Source organism: Rhinatrema bivittatum, unplaced genomic scaffold (assembly GCF_901001135.1).
Source record: "Rhinatrema bivittatum unplaced genomic scaffold, aRhiBiv1.1, whole genome shotgun sequence".
In the NCBI taxonomy this organism is placed as follows: Eukaryota; Metazoa; Chordata; class Amphibia; order Gymnophiona; family Rhinatrematidae; genus Rhinatrema; species Rhinatrema bivittatum.
In genome coordinates, this window is record NW_021821488.1 from 1,327,815 (window position 1) to 1,347,821 (window position 20,007).

The window sequence follows — 20,007 nt, forward strand, 5'->3', positions numbered from 1 at the left end:
AATGCTTGCATTGTGCCAAACTGCTTCTTTCTCAAGCTTGTACAGTATAGTATATACATAGGTAACACATCAAGATGAGCTTGGAAGTTTTTTAATCAGGTGAGTGGTGCCCAATCATTTAGGACTGTTTCTGTATCTTTACTCTTTAGGCCACATTTGCTTGGTCTCTGATACTTGATGCTTTGTCTCTTGCTATTTGATGATCCCCCCCCCCCCCCCTCTCTCTCTCTAGTACATATTAGTAGGGGCTTTTGGGGGGGGTCATTTTCTGGTTGATTTCATGTTTGAAATACCAGGGGAGAGGGGTTCGGGTTTCCCTAATTTTGGAGTTAGTGCACACCAACTGATCATGCACAATAGCATTCTGGACATCATCTTTCTCACATTAGATGTCATGTCAGCACGCTGAGCTGTGTGAGCAAGCATAGCATCTGCCTGCGAGCAAGTGAAGGAAGCAGAGTCATCACACTAGTACTGGCCACCAATGTTGCCTCCTTTCTGCCTGACCTTTTTGTGTTTACACTTTACAGAAAACAGTTTTTGGAATTTTCTTCCCCCCCCCCCCCCCAATCAGTCTCGCTCTATCTTTCTCATACCATTTCTCACAATCCCCTCCATACCATTGTGTCTCACCCCCTAACCAGTCCCCCTGCACACCAGGCTTATCACTCTCTCAGTCACCAGTCCCCCTCCATGCCAGTCTATCTAATTCTGTCGCTCACCAGTCACACTCCTTCCAGTCTCTCTCACCTGTCACCCCAAACCCCACACAGTCACACCAGTCTCTCACTATCTTACCAGTCACCCCCCCCCCCCCCATCCACTCCAGTCACCAGCTGACCCAAGCTCCCTCTCACCTGATTCCCCAGTCACACCACCACCTGAACCAGACTTGCTCTTACCTGGCTGTGTTTTCTTGTTTTGGTGCTTTTATTTTTTATGAAAGTAATTTAGTATTGTACTACTATTAACCTTGTTTTAATTTATTTTATTAGGGAATTATGGAATCCTCCAGGTCTGAAAAAACAGCGGCATCATCAGCTGAGACAACACCATGTCCCAGGAAGCCCCACTACACTGAAGCGGATGTTGACCTCCAAAGGGCCTCTTACCCTAGTGAAAAGGAGGATTGCAAAAGGAAAGGTGAGAGTAATGTATGTGTGTATGTATTTATATTTTTGATCTGAAAAGTGTGACATTAAGCAAAGTATCATTAAAAAACATGAAGGGGGATTAGCTGAGAGCTTATTTACTTGCAGTGATGATGACCATCATCCATCATCAATGGACACTTCTTTATCACAACTGGAAGCAATTCTTTTTGAAGTGATTAAAATGTCTTTTAAACAATGAGCTATAATATAATATTAAAGAACTTTTGTTTAAAAGCTAATCTAAAGTATTAAAAAATAAATAGTTCACATTCACAACTTTCTATTTGAAACAAAAGTAGGGAGTAATATTTTTTTCAATACATAAATTATCATTATTGCACTCTGGAATTTGTTGCCAGAGGATTTGGTAAAAGCTGTGGCTGGGATTTGACTTGAAGTATCATCTATTCCCTACACATCACTGGGAAAAGCAGTTTTTTAATTCATTGTCATTTTGGGGTCCTGCCTGTCAGGAAATTGTGACCTGGATTTGCCCTTGTGCCAATAGAAATTGGAAACAGGCTGCTGGGCTAGGCTTGATGGACCTTTGCTCTGACCCAGTATGCCAAGGCGAATATGATAATAGTGGTTTTATCACTTGAGGGTGAGATGTTCAAGGCGGCATTGTTCCTTGCCAGGTAGGTTGAGTTTTTAGAATACTTCTTGATGTTTGTGGCACAATAAGAAAAATGCAACAATTGTGCTGTAATAATTGAAATGAAATGTGTTATACATTGAATGCATTTTGCTCATGATCTCACTCCTCTGCTTTAGATTTTTTTTTAAATATCTTCTGGATACTTTAGTAGAAACTTGTCATGTCACACAGTTTTTTATATTTGTTTTCTTTTTTTAATTATAGTCAACTGTGATTTTTAATTTTGGATTTTGTACAGAACATCACAACAGCAGCTCTGGAGCAGGGCTTCCCAGACCAAGCCAGCCATTTACCTCAGAACAAGATGCAGCCTCAGCCAGTAGAGCAGGTGAAGTATCTGAGACTGACATTCACATCTATCATTTCCAGAGACCATTCCTTTCTGTTAAGTGGCTGGTGGAATGAGTGTGCAGCTATAGTTTACAGGCAGGGGAGGATTGGCCTATCGGGGGATCGGGTTTCCCCTGGTGGGCCGGTCGCTCCCATCACGTGATTTTTTTTTTTTTTAAACTTCCCGGCCAAAGACAAGAAGAGGGTCTGCTGGCGCTGCGGCCCGAAGAGAAACCTGTGGGCAGGGCCGGTGGAAGCACTAGGCCTGGGCCTGGGGTGCCGCGAGCAGTGGTATCCTGAGGGGAGCCAATGCCCCCGGGCACAGGTAGGCTCATGTGGCGCTGCGACAGGCAGATCGGCAGGGCCATGGTGAGGCTCACATCACCACGGCCCGAAAAAAAAGATCACGTTTAAACGGGCTGATGCTCCTCCTCCTTCGTGCCTGTGAAACCCAGAAGTAAACGTTGCTGGAGCCGCGTGGGCAGGAAGGAGGTGGAGCATCAGCGCGTGCAGAAGAGGAGCAGCGCTTACAGGCTGAGAAGAGGAAGAGGCCCGGTAGCAGGGCCGCTGTGGCCCAAGAAGATCAGGGCCGCTGCAGGGCCCATCCTGCAGCGACCCGCGAAGACGAGGCCCAGAGGTGAGAGAGAGGCTGAGGGTCTGTAGAGGGAGGGTGTGTGTGTGCATGTATGAGATGAGTTGAGAGATTGTGTGTGAGAGTGAGGACCTAAATGTTTGCAGAGACAGCATGTGAGAGCCTCTGTGTGTGTGAGAGAGACAGCATGTGACAGTGAGAGCCTGTATGTATGAATGATTGTATGAGAGAGAGCATGTGACAGTGAGAGCCTGTGCTTGAGCAAGACAGCATGTGGGAGTGAGAGAGAGCCTGTGTGTGTGAGAGTCAGACAGCATGTGCCAGAGAGAGACTGTGTGTATGAATGATTGTATGAGAGAGAGCATGTGACAGTGAGAGCCTGTGTGTGAGAGCGAGAAATGCATGTGAGAATGAGAACCTGACTGTGTGTTTGAGGGAAGAAGATGGAGAGAAAAAAAACAGAAAAAAAAAGACAATATAAAAGGAATTGGCAAAAAAAAAAATAAAGGGAAGGTGGGGAAAAAAAAAAGCCTGTGATCAACCAATTAGAAAACTAAGATCAGACAGCAAAGGTAAAAAAAAAATTACTTTTTAGTGATTGGCACATGTAATCTTTGGGAATGTGCAAGAATAGCACTTTCTCTATGCGGATCTCACAATGTACGAGATCAGCAAGGACAAAGTGGAAGCCCACGTGGCCTGCACAGAGGAGGCAGCAGAATGGGCTTCAGTGTCAGTAGCAGCAATCGGCACCTCCCCAATAGCCATGTGGCAGCGGCAGCAGAGGAATGAGAGAGGTTCCCATGTTGCTGGCAAAAGAGAGGAGGGGTCTGCCTTTAGTGTGTGCATGTGTATGAATGGGACTCTGCTGGGGGTGTATGTGTGTGAATGCATGGGTGCCTGCCTGGGGGTCTGTGTGTGTGAGAATGAATGTGTGCATGCCTGGGGGATGGGGAGGGAGTGGTGTGAAAATGAATGGGAGCCTGCCTGGGGGTCAGTGTGTGTGCGTGAGAATGACTGGGAGCTTGCCTGGGTGTGTGTGTTTGTGTGTATGTGAGGGAGCCAGTGAGTGTGAGAACATGAGTGTGTATGAGAAAATCCATGGGAGTAAGAGTTTGTGTGTGGAGGTGGAGAGAGTGTCTTAGAGCCTGAGTGTGTGTCAATGTCAGTGAGAGCGAGAGGTTATGGTGGATGTAAGAGCATGAATGTGTATGTATGTGACAGTGTATGTGTGAGAGAGGATGGACATGTGAGTATGTGTGAGAGAGAGGATAACCTCCTAATCCTCGACAATATCAGGGTGACTGGAAATCAAGAGGTCCCACAGAAGGGGACAGCAGGGGCTTTTTAAAATCCTTATTAGTTTTAATTATTGAATATTATTTGTGTTGCGGTCTCCACCTCTTCCTCCCACTTAGGGCTCAACCCTGCCTACCTCCGCTTCAGGAATCGCCGCGTTCCGCCCGCCCTGGACCCCGGGGGCTTCTCTCACTCCACGTGGCGGCCGCCATTACGTGCCTGCTCCTCCTCCGTCTCGCGCGCGAGGACGCCCGACTTGAGCGCTCAACTCCCGGAAGCCTGGCCCCGCCCGTGCTGCTGACGTCACGCCCAAGTCCCGATATAACTGCGCTCAAACTCTCTCTCATTGCCTTGCAATGAAGTTCACAACTGCATAGTTGTTCTTAGTTGCGTTCCTGGTGATCTCCACGTTTCCTGCTTCTGACTCCGGTTTGCTTTCGACTCCGCTTCAGCCTGCTGCCTGCCTCTGACCCCGGTTTGCTTTCGACTCCGCTTCAGCCTGCTGCCTGCCTCTGACCCCGGTTTGCTTCCGACTCCGCTTCAGCCTGCTGCCTGCCTCTGACCCCGGTTTGCTCTTGACTCCGCTTCAGCCTGCTGCTGCTGCCTCAGACCCCGGTTTGCTACAGACTCCGCTTCAGCCTGCAGCCAGCACCTGACCACGGCCTGCTTCCGCTTCAGCCTACAGCCTGCTTCAGCTCCGGTTTGCTACAGACTCCGCTTCAGCCTACAGCCTGCTTCAGCTCCGGTTTGCTACAGACTTCGCTTCAGCTTACAGCCTGCTCCAGCCTCCGGTTTTGCTACAGATTCCGCTGCCGCCCACTGCCCTGTCTTCAGCTGGCCCTCGGCCCTGTACAGCCGGTTCCCTGCTTCCCGGGTACCTTGGACTTCCTATCCTTCCTGTTTACTCTGGTCCCGGCCTAAGCCCATCTCTGCCTCTGGACTCTCTGCCTCTACTCCAAGTCCCGAGGTCCCAGTGCCCTACGGGCTCCTCCCGGGGGGTTCCTGGTTCCCGGGTGAACACCTCCTGCCTGTGGCTCCGCCTCCCGGCCTACCCCGTCACCCCAGGTAGGCCGGCCCAAGGGTCCACTACCTCGCCAGCAGTGTCTGACTGCATCAGTTTGCAAGGCCATGGACTCGGCGGAGGCCCCAAGCCTGCAGGCCATTCCAGGGATGGCACAACGCCTCCAGCAGCAACAGCACTGTATCGACACACTCGCTGCTACTGTGGAACAGCTGGTCTCCCGCCTGGAGGCCTCTCCTCCGGAACCTCCTCCAGCCCCTCTCCCGGCACCAGCACCTAGTTCAGCTTCAGTGACTCAGTTACCTACGCCTACCCGGTATGCCGGAGATATCAAGACATGCCGTGGCTTTTTAAATCAGTGCTACATACGTTTTGCTCTCCTGCCTGCGCAGTTTCCCTCGGACGCAGTTAAAGTAGCGTATATGTTCTCACTACTGGATGGTAAGGCCCTTGACTGGGCTTCACCCATTTATAATCAAATTTTAACTATAATGGTTTTATTTATAATTGCTTATCTATAATTATTTTTTTCTATATTCACCTGTTTTAATTACAATTGCTTAGTTACAATTATTATTTTCTATATTCACCTGTTATGGAATGATGACTTGTTTCAATGTAACGCCATAGCTGCGACTGTTCTGTTTCAATGGAAACCGATATGATTTGATATTTTTATCAAGAATGTCGGTATATAAAAATTCTAAATAAATAAATAAATGTGGGAGCGTCAGGATCCCTAGCTACAGAATCTACAGGAATTTGTCCTCAACTTCCGCCTCGCTTTTGATGATCCTGCATGCCAGTCCACAGCGGCCTTGGAGCTCTTGCACCTCAGGCAAGGGACTCGCTCGGTGGCCGATTACACCATAGACTTTCGCACGCTGGCCATGGAAGTGGGTTGGCGAGATGACTGCCTTAGGGGAATCTTCCTGGAGGGGCTTGCTAGTCGCATCAAGGATGAGTTAGCGGGCCGGGACCTCCTGGAGGACTTAAATGACTTGATTGACATCGCTGGCAGGGTGGATCGTCGCCTTCAGCAGCGGGATAAAGAGACCCGCTCCTTTCGTAAGGCATCACCACAGTCTTCCACTGCCTCCAGAACTCCAGCTCCTAAGGTTCTCCCGGCCTCTGTCAGCAGTGGGGAACCCATCCAATTGGGTAGATCCCCGCTGACCCCTGAGGAAAGGAGGAGACGCCGCTCACTGGGCCTCTGTCTCTACTGCGGAGGCAAGGGGCACTTCCTCGCCGATTGCCCGGGACGTCCGGGAAACGACCGTGCCTAGGTTATACTGAGGAGCTACACCTAGGCGCTACAGGATCAGCTCCTCTATGTACCTTGCCAGTAACTCTGAAATACCCCGGTGGGGAACTCCAGATCCGCGCTTTCATCGATTCTGGTGCTGAGGGGAATTTCATTGTGGCCAACCTGGTGAATCAGCTATCTCTCCCCATGCTACAGAAGGTTCCTCCTCTGCGGATTTCTTCCATCCGGGGCACCCTGCTCCCTGGTGTCATCACCTGCTCCATAGCCCCCTTGACTCTTCAGACCGGTCTGTTCCATTCGGAGGAGATCTCCCTGCTAGTCCTGGAGCGAGCTGTGCATCCCTTGATTCTTGGACTACCCTGGTTGCGACAACATTCGCCCGTAATACAGTGGGATAACTTTCAGCTGATCCGATGGAGTCCCTTTTGTTTCTAACATTGTTTACGGCTCCCACGGCCACCGAAACCCTTGCACCTCTGTGCCTCGCTTCTGCTGCCCGAGCCATATCAAGGCTTTGCTGACGTCTTTTCCAAAGAGATGGCTGAAATACTCCCTCAACACCGGCCTTTTGATTGCCCAATTGACTTGTTGCCGGGCACCACGCCTCCCCGTGGCCGGGTGTACCCTTTGACTTTGCCCGAGACTAATGCAATGTCCCAATATGTGACTGAGAATCTGGCCAAGGGCTTCATTCGCCCTTCTCGCTCGCCTGCCGGGGCCGGTTTCTTCTTCGTGGCCAAGAAGGATGGCTCCCTCTGTCCATGTATAGACTATCGAGGCTTGAATGCCATCACTAAGCGAGACCGGTATCCGCTTCCTTTAATCCCTGAGCTCTTGGACCGCCTTCAGGGAGCACGCATCTTCACCAAGCTAGACCTCCGAGGGGCCTATAACCTCGTCCGCATTCACCCAGGGGATGAGTGGAAGACGGCCTTTAATACCAGGGATGGGCATTACGAGTACCTTGTAATGCCCTTTGGACTCTGCAACTCCCCAGCCATCTTCCAGAACCTCATGAACGAAGTTCTACGTGACATGCTCCACTCGCATGTCATCGTCTATCTTGATGACGTGCTCATCTTCTCCCAGGATCTGAAGACACACCGTCGCCACGTCGCACAAGTCCTGAAGGCTCTCCGAGACAACCACTTGTACGCCAAGCTTGAAAAATGCGTTTTTGAGGCTGAGGCTCTACCCTTCCTCGGGTATATCATCTCCTCCACAGGATTCCAAATGGACCCCGAAAAAGTAGCTGCCATAACTAGGTGGGCTCAACCCAAGGGTCTCAAGGCCCTCCAGAAATTCCTAGGCTTCGCTAACTTTTACAGACATTTTATTCCTCAATACTCGCACTGGGTCGCTCCTCTTACGGCCCTGACCCGCAAGGGAGCTGACGCCAAGAACTGGCCTGACACTGCAGTTGCCGCCTTCACCGACCTGAAGGAAGCATTCCTCTCGGACATCTGTCTCCATCACCCAGATCCCACCAGACCTTTTGTTGTCGAGGTCGACGCCTCTAGCATTGCCGTCGGAGTGGTCCTCAGTCAACACTCCGACTCCGGACAGCTCCTGCCATGTTCCTACTTCTCCAGGAAGTTTTCCCCTGCCGAGATTAATTACTCCATTGGCGATAAGGAGCTGCTGGCGATCAAACTCGCCTTTGAAGAATGGAGGCAATGGCTCGAGGGGGCCCGACACACGACCACCGTGTATACGGACCACAAAAACCTAGAGTTTCTATCTCAGGCTCAACGACTGAACCCCCGCCAAGCCTGCTGGGCCCTATTTTTCAGTCGCTTTGATTTTGTCTTACAATACTGGCCAGCGGCCAAGAATCTCCGAGCTGATGCTCTCTCCCGGACCTCCTTTTCCGAGGAAGATCAAGAACCTCCACAGTATATCCTCGACCCTTGTAAGGTTCGCCTGTCCGCCCTGACGGTCCTCTCCCAAGATAGGACCATGGTTCCTCGACGAGACCGCTTAAAGACACTACGATGGGTTCATGACTCCCTCACTGGAGGGCACGCAGGACGCGAGAGAACCCTGGAACTCCTTAACCACTTCTACTGGTGGCCCAACATCCGACAAGATGTGCGCACCTACGTTAGTTCCTGTCCCACCTGTGCCCGTCAAAAGCCCAGTCCTGGTCCCCCGTGCGGCCTCTTACAGCCTCTGCCGGTTCCCACAGAGCCCTGGACCCATCTCGCTACAGACTTCATGGTGGACTTGCCCCCGTCTCGCGGTCAAACGGTTATCTGGGTTACTGTCGACCGCTTCTCTAAGATGGTGCACCTAGTCCTGCTGACCAAGTTACCCTCTGCACCCGAACTGGCTCTCCTCTTTGCCCAGCATATTTTTAGGCTACACGGCCTCCCGTAGGACATTGTTTCCGATCGGGGACCCCAGTTTGTTGCACGCTATTGGAGGGCTCTCTGCAAGTGCTTCAAGGTAAAGCTCAGCTTCTCTACAGCTTTCCACCCACAGAGTAACTGACAGTCCAAAAGGATGAATCGGTCTCTGAAAACCTACCTTCAAGCCTTCACCAATGAAAAACAAGACAACTGGTCAGAGCTACTGCCCTGGGCCGAGTTTGCCTATAACAATCAAGCTCATGCAGCCACCGGGCTCTCACCATTCCAGTTAGTCTACGGAAAACTGCTGAGACCTCCACTTCCTCTCGCTATCCCCAGCGACTCACCAGCCGCCCAGTTGACGGCGCGCCAGCTACAGACATTGTGGCAGAAGACTCAGAACAAGCTCCTCTGCTCAGCCTCTTCCGCCAAACAGGCAGCTGACCGCCACCGACGACCAGCTCCTACCTACCAGCCAGGAGACCGGGTCTGGCTTAGCACTAAAAACATCCATCTCCGCCTCCCCTCACGAAGATTTGCGCCCAGATTCTGTGGGCCATTTCAGGTCGCCGAGAGAGTGGGGTCCGTTTCGTATCGGCTGAGGCTGCGATCCTCCCTCCGAGTCCACAATGTCTTCCACGTATCCCAGCTTAAGCCCGTAATCCTCTCCCGCTATCACCGCAAACCTTCGTCTACCACCATCGACAATGACCCCACCTACCAGGTAGGCGAGGTCCTGGACGTTCGCTTCTCCAACCGCAGGTGGGAGTATCTACTCGCATGGGAAGGTTGCGTGATGAGGACAACACCTGGGAACCCAGCCGCAACATTTTGGACAAGTCATTGTTGCAGCAATTCCATCAGGACCACCCAGAGAAACCAGGTCCTCTCAAGAGGGGCCGTAAAGGGGGGGGGTACTGTTGCAGTCTCCACCGCTTCCCCCCACTTAGGGCTCAACCCTGCCTACCTCCGCTTCAGGAATCGCCGCGTTCCGCCCGCCCTGGACCCCGGGGACTTCTCTCACTCCACGTGGCGGCCGCCATTACGTGCCTGCTTCTCCTCCGTCGCGCGCGCGAGGACGCCCGACTTGAGCGCTCAACTCCCGGAAGCCTGGCCCCGCCCATGCTGCTGACGTCACGCCCAAGTCCCGATATAACCGGCGCTCAAACTCTCTCTCATTGCCTTGCAACGAGGTTCACAACTGCATAGTTGTTCTTAGTTGCATTCCTGGTAATCTCCACGTTTCCTGCTTCTGACTCCGGTTTGCTTTCGACTCTGCTTCAGCCTGCTGCCTGCCTCTGACCCCGGTTTGCTTTCGACTCCGCTTCAGCCTGCTGCCTGTCTCTGACCCCGGTTTGCTTCCAACTCCACTTCAGCCTGCTGCCTGCCTCTGACCCCGGTTTGCTCTCGACTCCGCTTCAGCCTGCAGCCAGCACCTGACCACGGCCTGCTTCTGCTTCAGCCTACAGCCTGCTTCAGCTCCGGTTGCTACAGACTCCGCTTCAGCCTACAGCCTGCTTCAGCTCCGGTTTGCTACAGACTCCGCTTCAGCCTACAGCCTGCTTCAGCTCCGGTTTGCTACAGACTCCGCTTCAGCTTACAGCCTGCTCCAGCCTCCAGTTTTGCTACAGACTCCACTGCCGCCCGCTGCCCTGTCTTCAGCTGGCCCTCGGCCCTGTACAGCCGGTTCCCTGCTTCCCGGGTACCTTGGACTTCCTATCCTTCCTGTTTACTCTGGTCCCGGCCTAAGCCCATCTCTGCCTCTACTCCAAGTCCCGAGGTCCCAGTGCCCTACGGGCTCCTCCCGGGGGTTCCTGGTTCCCAGGTGAACACCTCCTGCCTGTGGCTCCGCCTCCTGGCCTACCCCGTCACCCCAGGTAGGCCGGCCCAAGGGTCCACTACCTCGCCAGCAGTGTCCGACTGCAACAATTTGATAACTGCTCTTTTTGAAATATTTTATTGGTGTTATATACACATTTTTGAAAATTTCCTTGAGTTAAATTACTGGAGGTTCTATTTGTCAGCAGTTTTGAAATATATATTTTTAGTATGATTTTCCTATTGTGATGTTTTATAGTTCTTGATTTTATTGCTTGATGTTTTATGAGGAATGATGGTATTTTCTGTTTTTCCATTGCTGCATTACATACAGTCTAACTTGTTGTGATGTCCAGTTCAGTTTGTCTGTGCATATTTTATGGTCCCTTTATTCTGTATTTGGTGACTCACCAAATTGTATGTGTAATTGGGTACCCATGGGCCAGTATGGAGAAAAATCCCCCGGGCAACTATTTTCCCACAATCTGCCCCTGTTTACAGGGAGGGTGGACTAAATATTTTATAATACATAAGAAAATTCCTTACCTGCTAATTTTTGTTCCTGTAATACCATGGATCATTCCAGACGGTGGGTTATGTTCCATGACCAGCAGATGGAGTCAGAACACAAAATTCCCAGGGGAGGAACCATATAACCACGCCTCCCCTGTAACAGCTCTCAGTAAACTAGACTAACAAAGCCCAAAAGAGAGAGACTAAAAAACAGAGGGATCAAGTAATCAAAAAAGGAATTGAAATAACCGCTGGGTAAAAGAACAGCAACTAAATTCTGAACAGTGAACTTGCGAACAGCAGTGCCTGAACAAAAAAGACGCGCAGTATTCGAAATAAAGAGTAAAAGATTGTTAAGACAGGTAGGCAGGGATGTCCCACAAGCAAACCCCCAAACCAAGGGCGGGGGTCTGGAATGATTCATGGCATTACAGGAACGAAAATTAGCAGGTAAGGAATAATTTTCTTTTCCCTGTACATACCAGGATCATTCCAGACAGTGGGATGTACCAAAGCTTTCCCATCACGGGTGGGCCGCAGACAGCCCTGCTCGTATTACCTTGTCTCCAAGCTGACCGCTCGATGGAGCACCGATGTCCAGGTGATAATGTCTCGCAAAAGTATGGATCGACTTCCAGGTGGCCGCCCTACAAATCTCCTGGGTGGAGACGGAGGAGCTCTCCGCCCAAGATGTTGCCTGGGCTCGAAGAGAATGAGCCTTGACAACCAGCGGAAGGGACTTACCTACGCCAAGGTACGCCGCTATGATCGCTCCCTTCAACCACCGTGCTATAGATTGTTTGGAGGCCATGCAACCCTTCCGGGTTCCGGACCAGAGGATAAACAGATGATCGGAGAGCCGAAAATCATTAGTCACCTCCAGATAGCATATCAGAGACCGCCGTACATCCAGTCTACGCAGGTCTCCAGACTCAGAAGAGGCAAAAGATGGTAATTCCACCGATTGGTTGAGGTGGAATGCCGAAACCACTTTAGGGAGAAAAGAAGGAACCGTCCTCAGCGAAACCCCTTCAGGCGTGAAACGAAGGTATGGTTCATGACAGTATAGGGCCTGAAGCTCGGAAATACGTCTTGCTGAACTGATTGCCACGAGAAAAATGGTTTTGAGAGTGACGTCCTTGATGGTAGCCGAGCTTAGAGGTTCGAACGGTGAACCACAGAGGACTCTGAGCACCAGATTCAGATTCCACGACGGACAAGGTGGGCGAATCGGAGGCTTCAAGTGTTTCACTCCTTTAAGGAAACGGGAGACGACCGGATGTGAGGACAGAAACTCCTTATTTCCACTGCGAAGAAAAGCCCCCAGGGCCGCCACCTGAACCCGAAGAGAATTGTAAGCAAGACCCAAATCCAAACCTGCCTGTAAGAAGGAAAGGACTTGTGGCACTGAGGCCTGCATGGGAAGAATGTCATTCGCCCCACACCAATCCTCAAAGACCTTCCAGACTCGGACATAGGTAACAGAGGTGGACATCTTACGTGCTTTCAGTAGCATTGAAATAACCGGCTCCGGATAACCGTGTCTCCTCAACTGACGCCTTTCAAAAGCAAGGCCGCAAGACAGAAGCGATCTGCCTCCTTGAAAAATATTGGTCCCTGGCGTAGAAGACGTGGCAGGTGACCAAGACGAAGGGGACCCTCCACCGTCAAATTGCGCAGATCCGCGAACCACGATCGTCGGGGCCACTCTGGCACCACAAGGATCACCGGCCCTTGGTGTGATTCTGTCCTGCAGATGACCTTGCCCACGAGGGGCCACGGTGGGAAAACATATAGGAGACAGTGGCGCGGCCAGGGCAGGACCAGCGCGTCCACGCCCTCGGCACCGCGCTCCCGCCTGTGGCTGAAGAAGCGGGCGGCCTTTGCATTTTCGGTGGTTGCCATTAAGTCTACGTGCGGTGTCCCCCATCACCGTACTATTATCTGCATTGCCTGCTGCAAGAGCTCTCACTCTCCGGGATCCAAGTTTTGTTGGCTGAGAAAGTCCGCCTGTACGTTGTCCACTCCCGCTATATGCGAGGCCGCTAGTCGTTGGAGGTGAAGCTCTGCCCACTCCATCAATTTGTCGGTTTCCAGAGAGACCAACAGACTTCTCGTGCCTCCCTGGCGATTGATGTACGCCACTGTAGTCGCATTGTCCGATAGCACCCTGACTGCTTGATGACGTACTAAGGGCAAGAAACCCCATAATGCCAGACGGACCGCCCTGGTCTCCAAGCGGTTGATGGGCCACTTCGACTGTTCCTCCGTCCATCGACCCTGGATTGAGCTGTCCCGACAGACTGCTCCCCAGCCTGTGAGGCTGGCGTCCGTGGTGATAATCACCCAATCTGGGTCCTCCAGCGACACCCCCTGAGCTAGGTGCCGCGGTTCCAGCCACCAATGGAGACTGATGAAGGTTCCTCTCTGAATCGGAAGGATTGCCTGAAAATCTCTCGACACCGGCTGCCACCGGGAGAGTAGGGATCTCTGCAGAGGCCTCAGATGAGCAAATGCCCAAGGAACCAGATCGATGGTCGAGGCCATGGTCCCCAGTACCTGCAGGTAGTCCCAAGCAGTGGGCGTCTCGAGCGCCATAAATCCTTGAATCTGCTGACGCAGAGAATGAGCTTTGTCCGGATGCAGAAAAACCCTGGCATTCTTGGTGTCGAAGTGAGCTCCCAGAAAATCCAATGACTGGGACGGGACCAGGCTGCTCTTGGTGAAGTTGACAATCCATCCCAGAGATTGGAGAAGTTGTACCACTCTGTCGATTGCGAGGATACACTACGCTCGTGATTTTGCACGGATGAGCCAATCGTCTAGGTAAGGATGCACAAGGATGCCTTCCTTGCGCAAAGTTGCCACCACTACCACCATGATCTTCGTGAAAACCCGTGGAGCTGTGGCCAGGCCAAAGGGAAGAGCGTGAAATTGGAAGTGTTGACCCAAAATTTTGAAGCGTAGGTAACGCTGATGAACTTGACAAATTGGTATATGGAGATACGCCTCCGTGAGATCCAACGAAGCCAAGAATTCCCCCGGATGAACTGCCGCTAACACTGAACGGAGTGTCTCCATGCGGAAACGAACTCTGAGGGACCGGTTGACTTTCTTGAGGTCCAGAATAGGACGAAAAGTACCTTCCTTCTTGGGAACCACAAAGTAGATTGAATAATGCCCCCGGCCCAGTTCGGCGGCTGGCACCAGCACTATGGCCCCCAATTGAAGGAGACGATCGAGGGTCTGCCGCACTGCTCCCTGTTTGATTAAGGACCCGCAAGGGGAAAACAGGAACTGGTCCCGAGGAGCGCAAACAAAATCCAAAGCGTAACTGTGTCTTAGAATATCCAGAACCCATTGATCCGACGTGATTTGGACCCATTCTTCGTAGAAGAGAGCAAGGCGACCCCCCAGTCGAGGGACCACCTCGCGGGTCCGTCTGGCATCATTGGAAAGATTTAGCGGATGTACCAGCACCCTGCACTTCCTTACCCTGGCGGCGCCCACGAAAAGGCCGGTTCCAGGAGTGCAAATGAGAAGAGGGAGCCCGAGGTGGCTGTTGCCTCTGAGGACGCGCTCTCCGCTGGTTACAATAATGGTTTCTGGAATAATTATATGATCTTGACGAACGGGGGTCGATCTTCGGGCAACTTGTGCACCGCGTTCTCATTAAGGGACTTGATGATCTGATCCAAGTCTTCACCAAAAAGATACCTACCCTTAAAAGGAAGGGATCCCAAACGTGTTTTGGAAGAGTCATCAGCCGACCAATTGCGAAGCCAAAGGAGCCGACGCGCTGAGACCGCCGCCACCATGGTTCGGGCTAGGACCCTTAAAAGATCATATAAAGCATCCGCTCCATAGGCAACCACATCTTCCAGTCTGTCCGCCTGGTGAGCCTCAGCGTCTGGTAAGGACTGGGAGGTGTGAAGCTGCTGCACCCACCGAAGACCTGCTCGCTTTGCAAGGGAACTGCAGATAGCTGCCCGCATCCCCAAGGACGAGACCCCAAAGATACGCTTGAGGTAAACCTCCAGCTTCCGATCCTGCATATCCTTCAACGCCGTCCCTCCAGTGACAGGAATAGTGGTATGCTTTGTGACCGCTGATACTGCAGAATCTATGGCGGGAACTTTGAGAATTAAAAAAAAAAAAAAAATCGGCCGGCAGAGGATACAATTTTTCCATGGCTCTACCAACCCTAAGGTTGGCCTCCAGGGAATCCCATTCCCGAGTGATCAATTGCAAGATCTTGTGATGAGTGGGAAAAGACGGCTAGAGGACGCAGTCCTGCTAGGAGGGGGTCCCCCTTCTTGAGAGCCGAGTCAGGCCCCACCGGTTCTGGAGGGGGATCAATATCCATTTCCTGGAGGATTTGGGAATGAGGTCATCTAACTCCGCCGCTTGGAAGATGCGGAGGACCCTAGGGTCGTCGCCCTCCACCTGGGCCGCCAAGGTGGGGTCGTCCACATCAGGGTCCTGTGATTGTCCTTCCCCCAACGAGGTCTGTATTATCGATGGTGTCCCGGTAGGACCACGAGATGTCCCCGCTCCCCCGCCTACTAAAGGGGGGCGAGCCTGAGGGAGGGTCCCACCCAGGAGGGGGGTGGGACATGGTATCTTGGGGGGAGAGGGTCCCTAGGTCCCAACTCTGCTCTGAAGAAAAGCCCTGTGCATCAGGACTATGAATTCAGGGGAAAAGGCCTGGCATCATGAGGGGTCACACCCCAGGGGATCCCCCCCCTCTGCCTACCAGGATTAGACTTGGAGCAAGAGTCCAAAACGGGCCTAGAAGTGGGGAACGGATTATCCGTGTCCTCCTCAGAGAGCGCGGCATCAGAATCTTGCAACAAAATGGCCACCGCTCCCGTATTGAGAGGGAGTGGGACCTGGTGCTTCCTTCCCCCGCGTACTGCAGCTCGAACGTCCTTGTTAGAAGCTGGCGCACATTCCCCCCTCGGGGAAACCGCCGGAGCACAGACCCTCTTCAGGAAATAATCCGGCCCTGTCTGAGCCCTCACAAGGCGCCGCAGACTGCATCGCCGCAGGGAGAGAGAGAGAGTGAGGGGAGGCTCTACAGGAGGCTCGCGCCTAAAATGAGCGCCGACCTGGCAACGGCGCTTGCCGCGGTCCCCCACCGACCTGAAGAAGAACTGACGGGGAATTAACCTCCCGACAGCAGGCGGCCCTGGGGAATGGTGCTTCGCGGGGCCGCAGGTCGGGACGTTGGTCACTCCCCAAAAGGAAGGGGGGAAAACCTGGGTCAGGAGGGAGAGGCCGGCGCTACCGACTTTCACCTCAGAGAGCGGAATGGAGTCCAAAAAATTGCAGTCTTCTGCTGAAAAAGAAGATGAAACAAAAATACACTTACCCCAACTGAGCCCTCAGTGAGGAAAATAAGAAAAGAAAGAAAGAAAAACAGGCAACAGCCTGTCAGCAAGTCACCAGGCTAGAGAGCGATGAGCCAGCACCAGCGGAGAGCTCTCCCCCTGCTGTAAGAGGAGCCTTAGCAAAGTGACCTAAAGTAAATTTAAAACTTCCTTTTTTTTTTTTTTTTTTTAACTTGATCCCCCTGAGGAGGTAGCCCTAAGCTAACAAGCTGGGGACCACAAGTCCCCTGCTCACATCTGCTGGAGTCAGAACGTTACTGAGAGCTGTTACAGGGGAGGCGTGGTTATATGGTTCCTCCCCTGGGAATTTTGTGTTCTGACTCCATCTGCTGGACATGGAACATAACCCACCGTCTGGAATGATCCTGGTATGTACAGGGAACACATTGATTTGACACCACATTCCCAAGAAGCTATTAATATAATTGTAGGAGGGAGCCATAGTTGCATAATAACACAAGATTACTTTGCAGCAATAAGCATGAGCAAGCACTGGTTTACTTGATGCTTCCTTTAACTTAGATTGCTCCACATCGAAACTTTGTAAACCGTTGTGATAGCGAAACCGAACGACATTATATAAAACTCGATAAATAAACACTATAGGAAAAAACTAAGATATATTTTTATTGTTTAGATAAATTGAACAACTTAAAATTATTTGTTGCTGAGCTGACTGAAAAATGTAAATTAAATTTTGGAAATCCAACATTCATTCTATCTAAAGTTAATAATGGAAATTTGATGTAGGGCCTGTGGGAAACTATATTGTTTAGAAAATTTTTGGCTCTCTCTCATACTTGTAATGCTTACTTTACTGCTTTTTCTTCTGTATTTTGGGGTCTGGTGTGTTAATACTTTTTTCTTTATTTTTCATAACAGGTCACATTGTTCAAACTGAGCAAGACAAAGACAGACCTACTTCCTCTTCCCATTATAACTTTGCTCCTAGACTCCTTGCACCCCAGAGTAATGAGAAAATTAGCCCTGAATTCACATCTCCTCCTGTATTTCCTGAAGGATCTGCTGTCTCTACCTGCAATAAACAGGAGACCTCTCCTGCAGCAGACCTGCAGGCAATCCGGGCAGATCCGAGGGTATTGGAGACGAGGATGCAGGTCCCGGCATCTGTTCTGGAGCAGAAGTCTTCTGAACAGAAGATGCCAGTACAGAAAATACAGACAATACAGGAAGATCAGAGGGAGCAGGTCCTGAAGTCTGCTCTGGAGCAGAGGGCATCTGAACAGGAGATAGCAGTGCAAGACATACAGGCAATGCAGTCAGATCAGAGTGTGTTGGAGAGGAGGATGCCCTCTGCTCCAGAATCCACTCTGGAGCAGAGGGCATCGAGACAGGAGATGCCAGTGCAAGACAAAGACAGACCTACTTCCTCTTCCCATTGTAACTTTGTTCCTAGACTCCTTGCACCCCAGGGTAATGAGAAAATTAGCCCTGAATTCACATTTCCTCCTGTATTTCCTGAAGGATCTGCTGTCTCTACCTGCAATACACAGGAGACCTCTCCTGCAGCAGACCTGCAGGCAATCCGGGCAGATCCGAGGGTATTGGAGACGAGGATGCAGGTCCCGGCATCTGTTCTGGAGCAGAAGTCTTCTGAACAGAAGATGCCAGTACAGAAAATACAGACAATACAGGAAGATCAGAGGGAGCAGGTCCTGAAGTCTGCTCTGGAGCAGAGGGCATCTGAACAGGAGATACCAGTGCAAGACATACAGGCAATGCAGTCAGATCAGAGTGTGTTGGAGAGGAGGATGCCCTCTGCTCCAGAGTCCACTCTGGAGCAGAGGGCATCGAGACAGGAGATACCAGTGCAGGAAATACAGGCAATGTGGGAAGATCAGAGGGTGTTGGAGAGGAGGAGGATACAGGTCATTTGTACAGCAAATGCCAGTGCAGGAAATACAGGAAATGCGGGAAGATCAGAGAATTTTGGAGAGGAGGATGCAGTTCCTGGAGCCTATTCTGGCGCAGAGGGCATCTGAACAGCAGATGCCAGTGTTGCATATCCCGGCCGTGGCCGGGCCTATTCACCTTTGGCGCCCAGCTTCCGGCTCTGGCCCGTCCTCGCTGGCAGAGGTGGACAGCCGCTTTCGTTCCCGCACCCCCGCTGCCTCCTCAGGCACTGTCGATCCCTCTGCGGACCTCTCCAGCTCCCAGTGGGTCTCCCCACATGTGCCGCGTTTTGCGCCCAGCGGTCGCAGTCGGCGGCGACCGCTGTTGCTCACCTCCTTTTTCTCTTCAGTTCCAATTCTGGCGAAGATAGCCACTTCTGCCTCCACACGCCGACCTCCCTGGCGTTCCTGGAACAGTGTGGGCAATCCCAGTCGCCATCTTGAATTGGGTATAACTTAGGGCATGCGTGCCAGCCCTCCTCTTATACACATCACGGCGAGCACCTCAGTGGCGTCCCCTCCGCATGACGTCACCTGCCTGTGTGTACTTAACCCTTCCGGACCTTCCTGCCTACAAGTTAGCAAGGACTTCCTGCTGAATTCCACTACATTTGAGACGCTTCGCTTCTCTTCATTCCAGTGTTCCTGTCTAAGCATCTCAGGTACCCGCTCCTCAGGGGCCTTGCTGTGTTCAGGGCTATCCACTCCTCGGAGAGCCTTCTATTAAGAATCTCCATCTACCTTCAGCTTAGTGAGTACTCCTCGCTTCTACTCTTACTGTTGATGGAACCTCCGGTGTATCCCGTGCCTCGGACCACTACCATGACTGCTGCAGTAGACTACCTACGACACTTCGGAGTGAGTACAAGACCTACCAGCTCTACCTTCCTCCCTTCACCATCAGTGTGGATCCTTTGCTTACCCCGTGCTGCGGGCCACTACTGGATCTACACTACGCTGTGCCAACTACAAATAAAATCCTTCGGCTTACCCCACACTGTGGGCCACTACCGGAGAAACCATCGCTGAATCTTTCTACTCTGGAATGTGTCTCTTTGCCCGATCCACGGGCTTATCTTCTCACTGCTGTATAATAAACCCTCACTGCTTCCTGTGTCCATCACTGCTGAGGCTCCACCTATTGTGAGAGTCTCCACAGGGCTCCTTCCTGAAGGTGGAGTCAATTCTCATCACGATCCAGGGTTCACAACCAAGCTAAAGTATAACACCGCGGGAGATGCCATCATTCAGCATCCCACTTCCACCTAGGTGCGTGCACGCGCGCCTCTTGCCGGCTTTAAAGGGTCTGCAGCGGGAAACTAACCCATGGCCACGGTTGATGACATCATCGGGCCCTGCTACTTAAGGCAAGACCCGCCACTCACTCCTTGCCTTGGCAACAGGTCTCCATGCTAGCTGTGTGCTTAGTTGCTCGTCCCAGTTCCTGACTTCGTTCCTGGTTCCTGTTCCTGACTCCATTCCTGCTTCCTGTTCCTGACTCCATTCCTGGTTCCTACCTAGCCCTTGCCTTGGACTGATTACTGGCTTTGACCTTGCTTTGTTGGATCACGCTCAGGACTGATTACTGACTTGACCCTTGCTTCGCTGTACCTCGCCTTGCTCTGCCACCTGCCTGACTCCGGCCTGTTCCCGACCTCGCCTCTTGATCCCTGCCTCGTCCGGACAGGCCTGGTCCTT

At 51.8% G+C, this 20,007-nt stretch overlaps 1 protein-coding gene across 3 annotated transcripts in view; it reads left to right on the forward strand.

The window, feature by feature from the left end:
- Positions 1 to 19,767, forward strand: part of LOC115082692 — a 294,549-nt gene extending 274,782 nt beyond the window's left edge. For all 3 annotated transcript variants that reach the window (XM_029586885.1, XM_029586886.1, XM_029586887.1), the window contains 3 exons: positions 996 to 1,143; positions 2,051 to 2,140; positions 17,279 to 19,767. In XM_029586885.1, coding sequence (XP_029442745.1) covers positions 996 to 1,143; positions 2,051 to 2,140; positions 17,279 to 18,399 — 1,359 coding nt within the window. In that variant the 3' untranslated portion in view covers positions 18,400 to 19,767. The remainder of the gene's footprint in view (positions 1 to 995; positions 1,144 to 2,050; positions 2,141 to 17,278) is intronic.
- Positions 19,768 to 20,007: the final 240 nt, after the last annotated feature.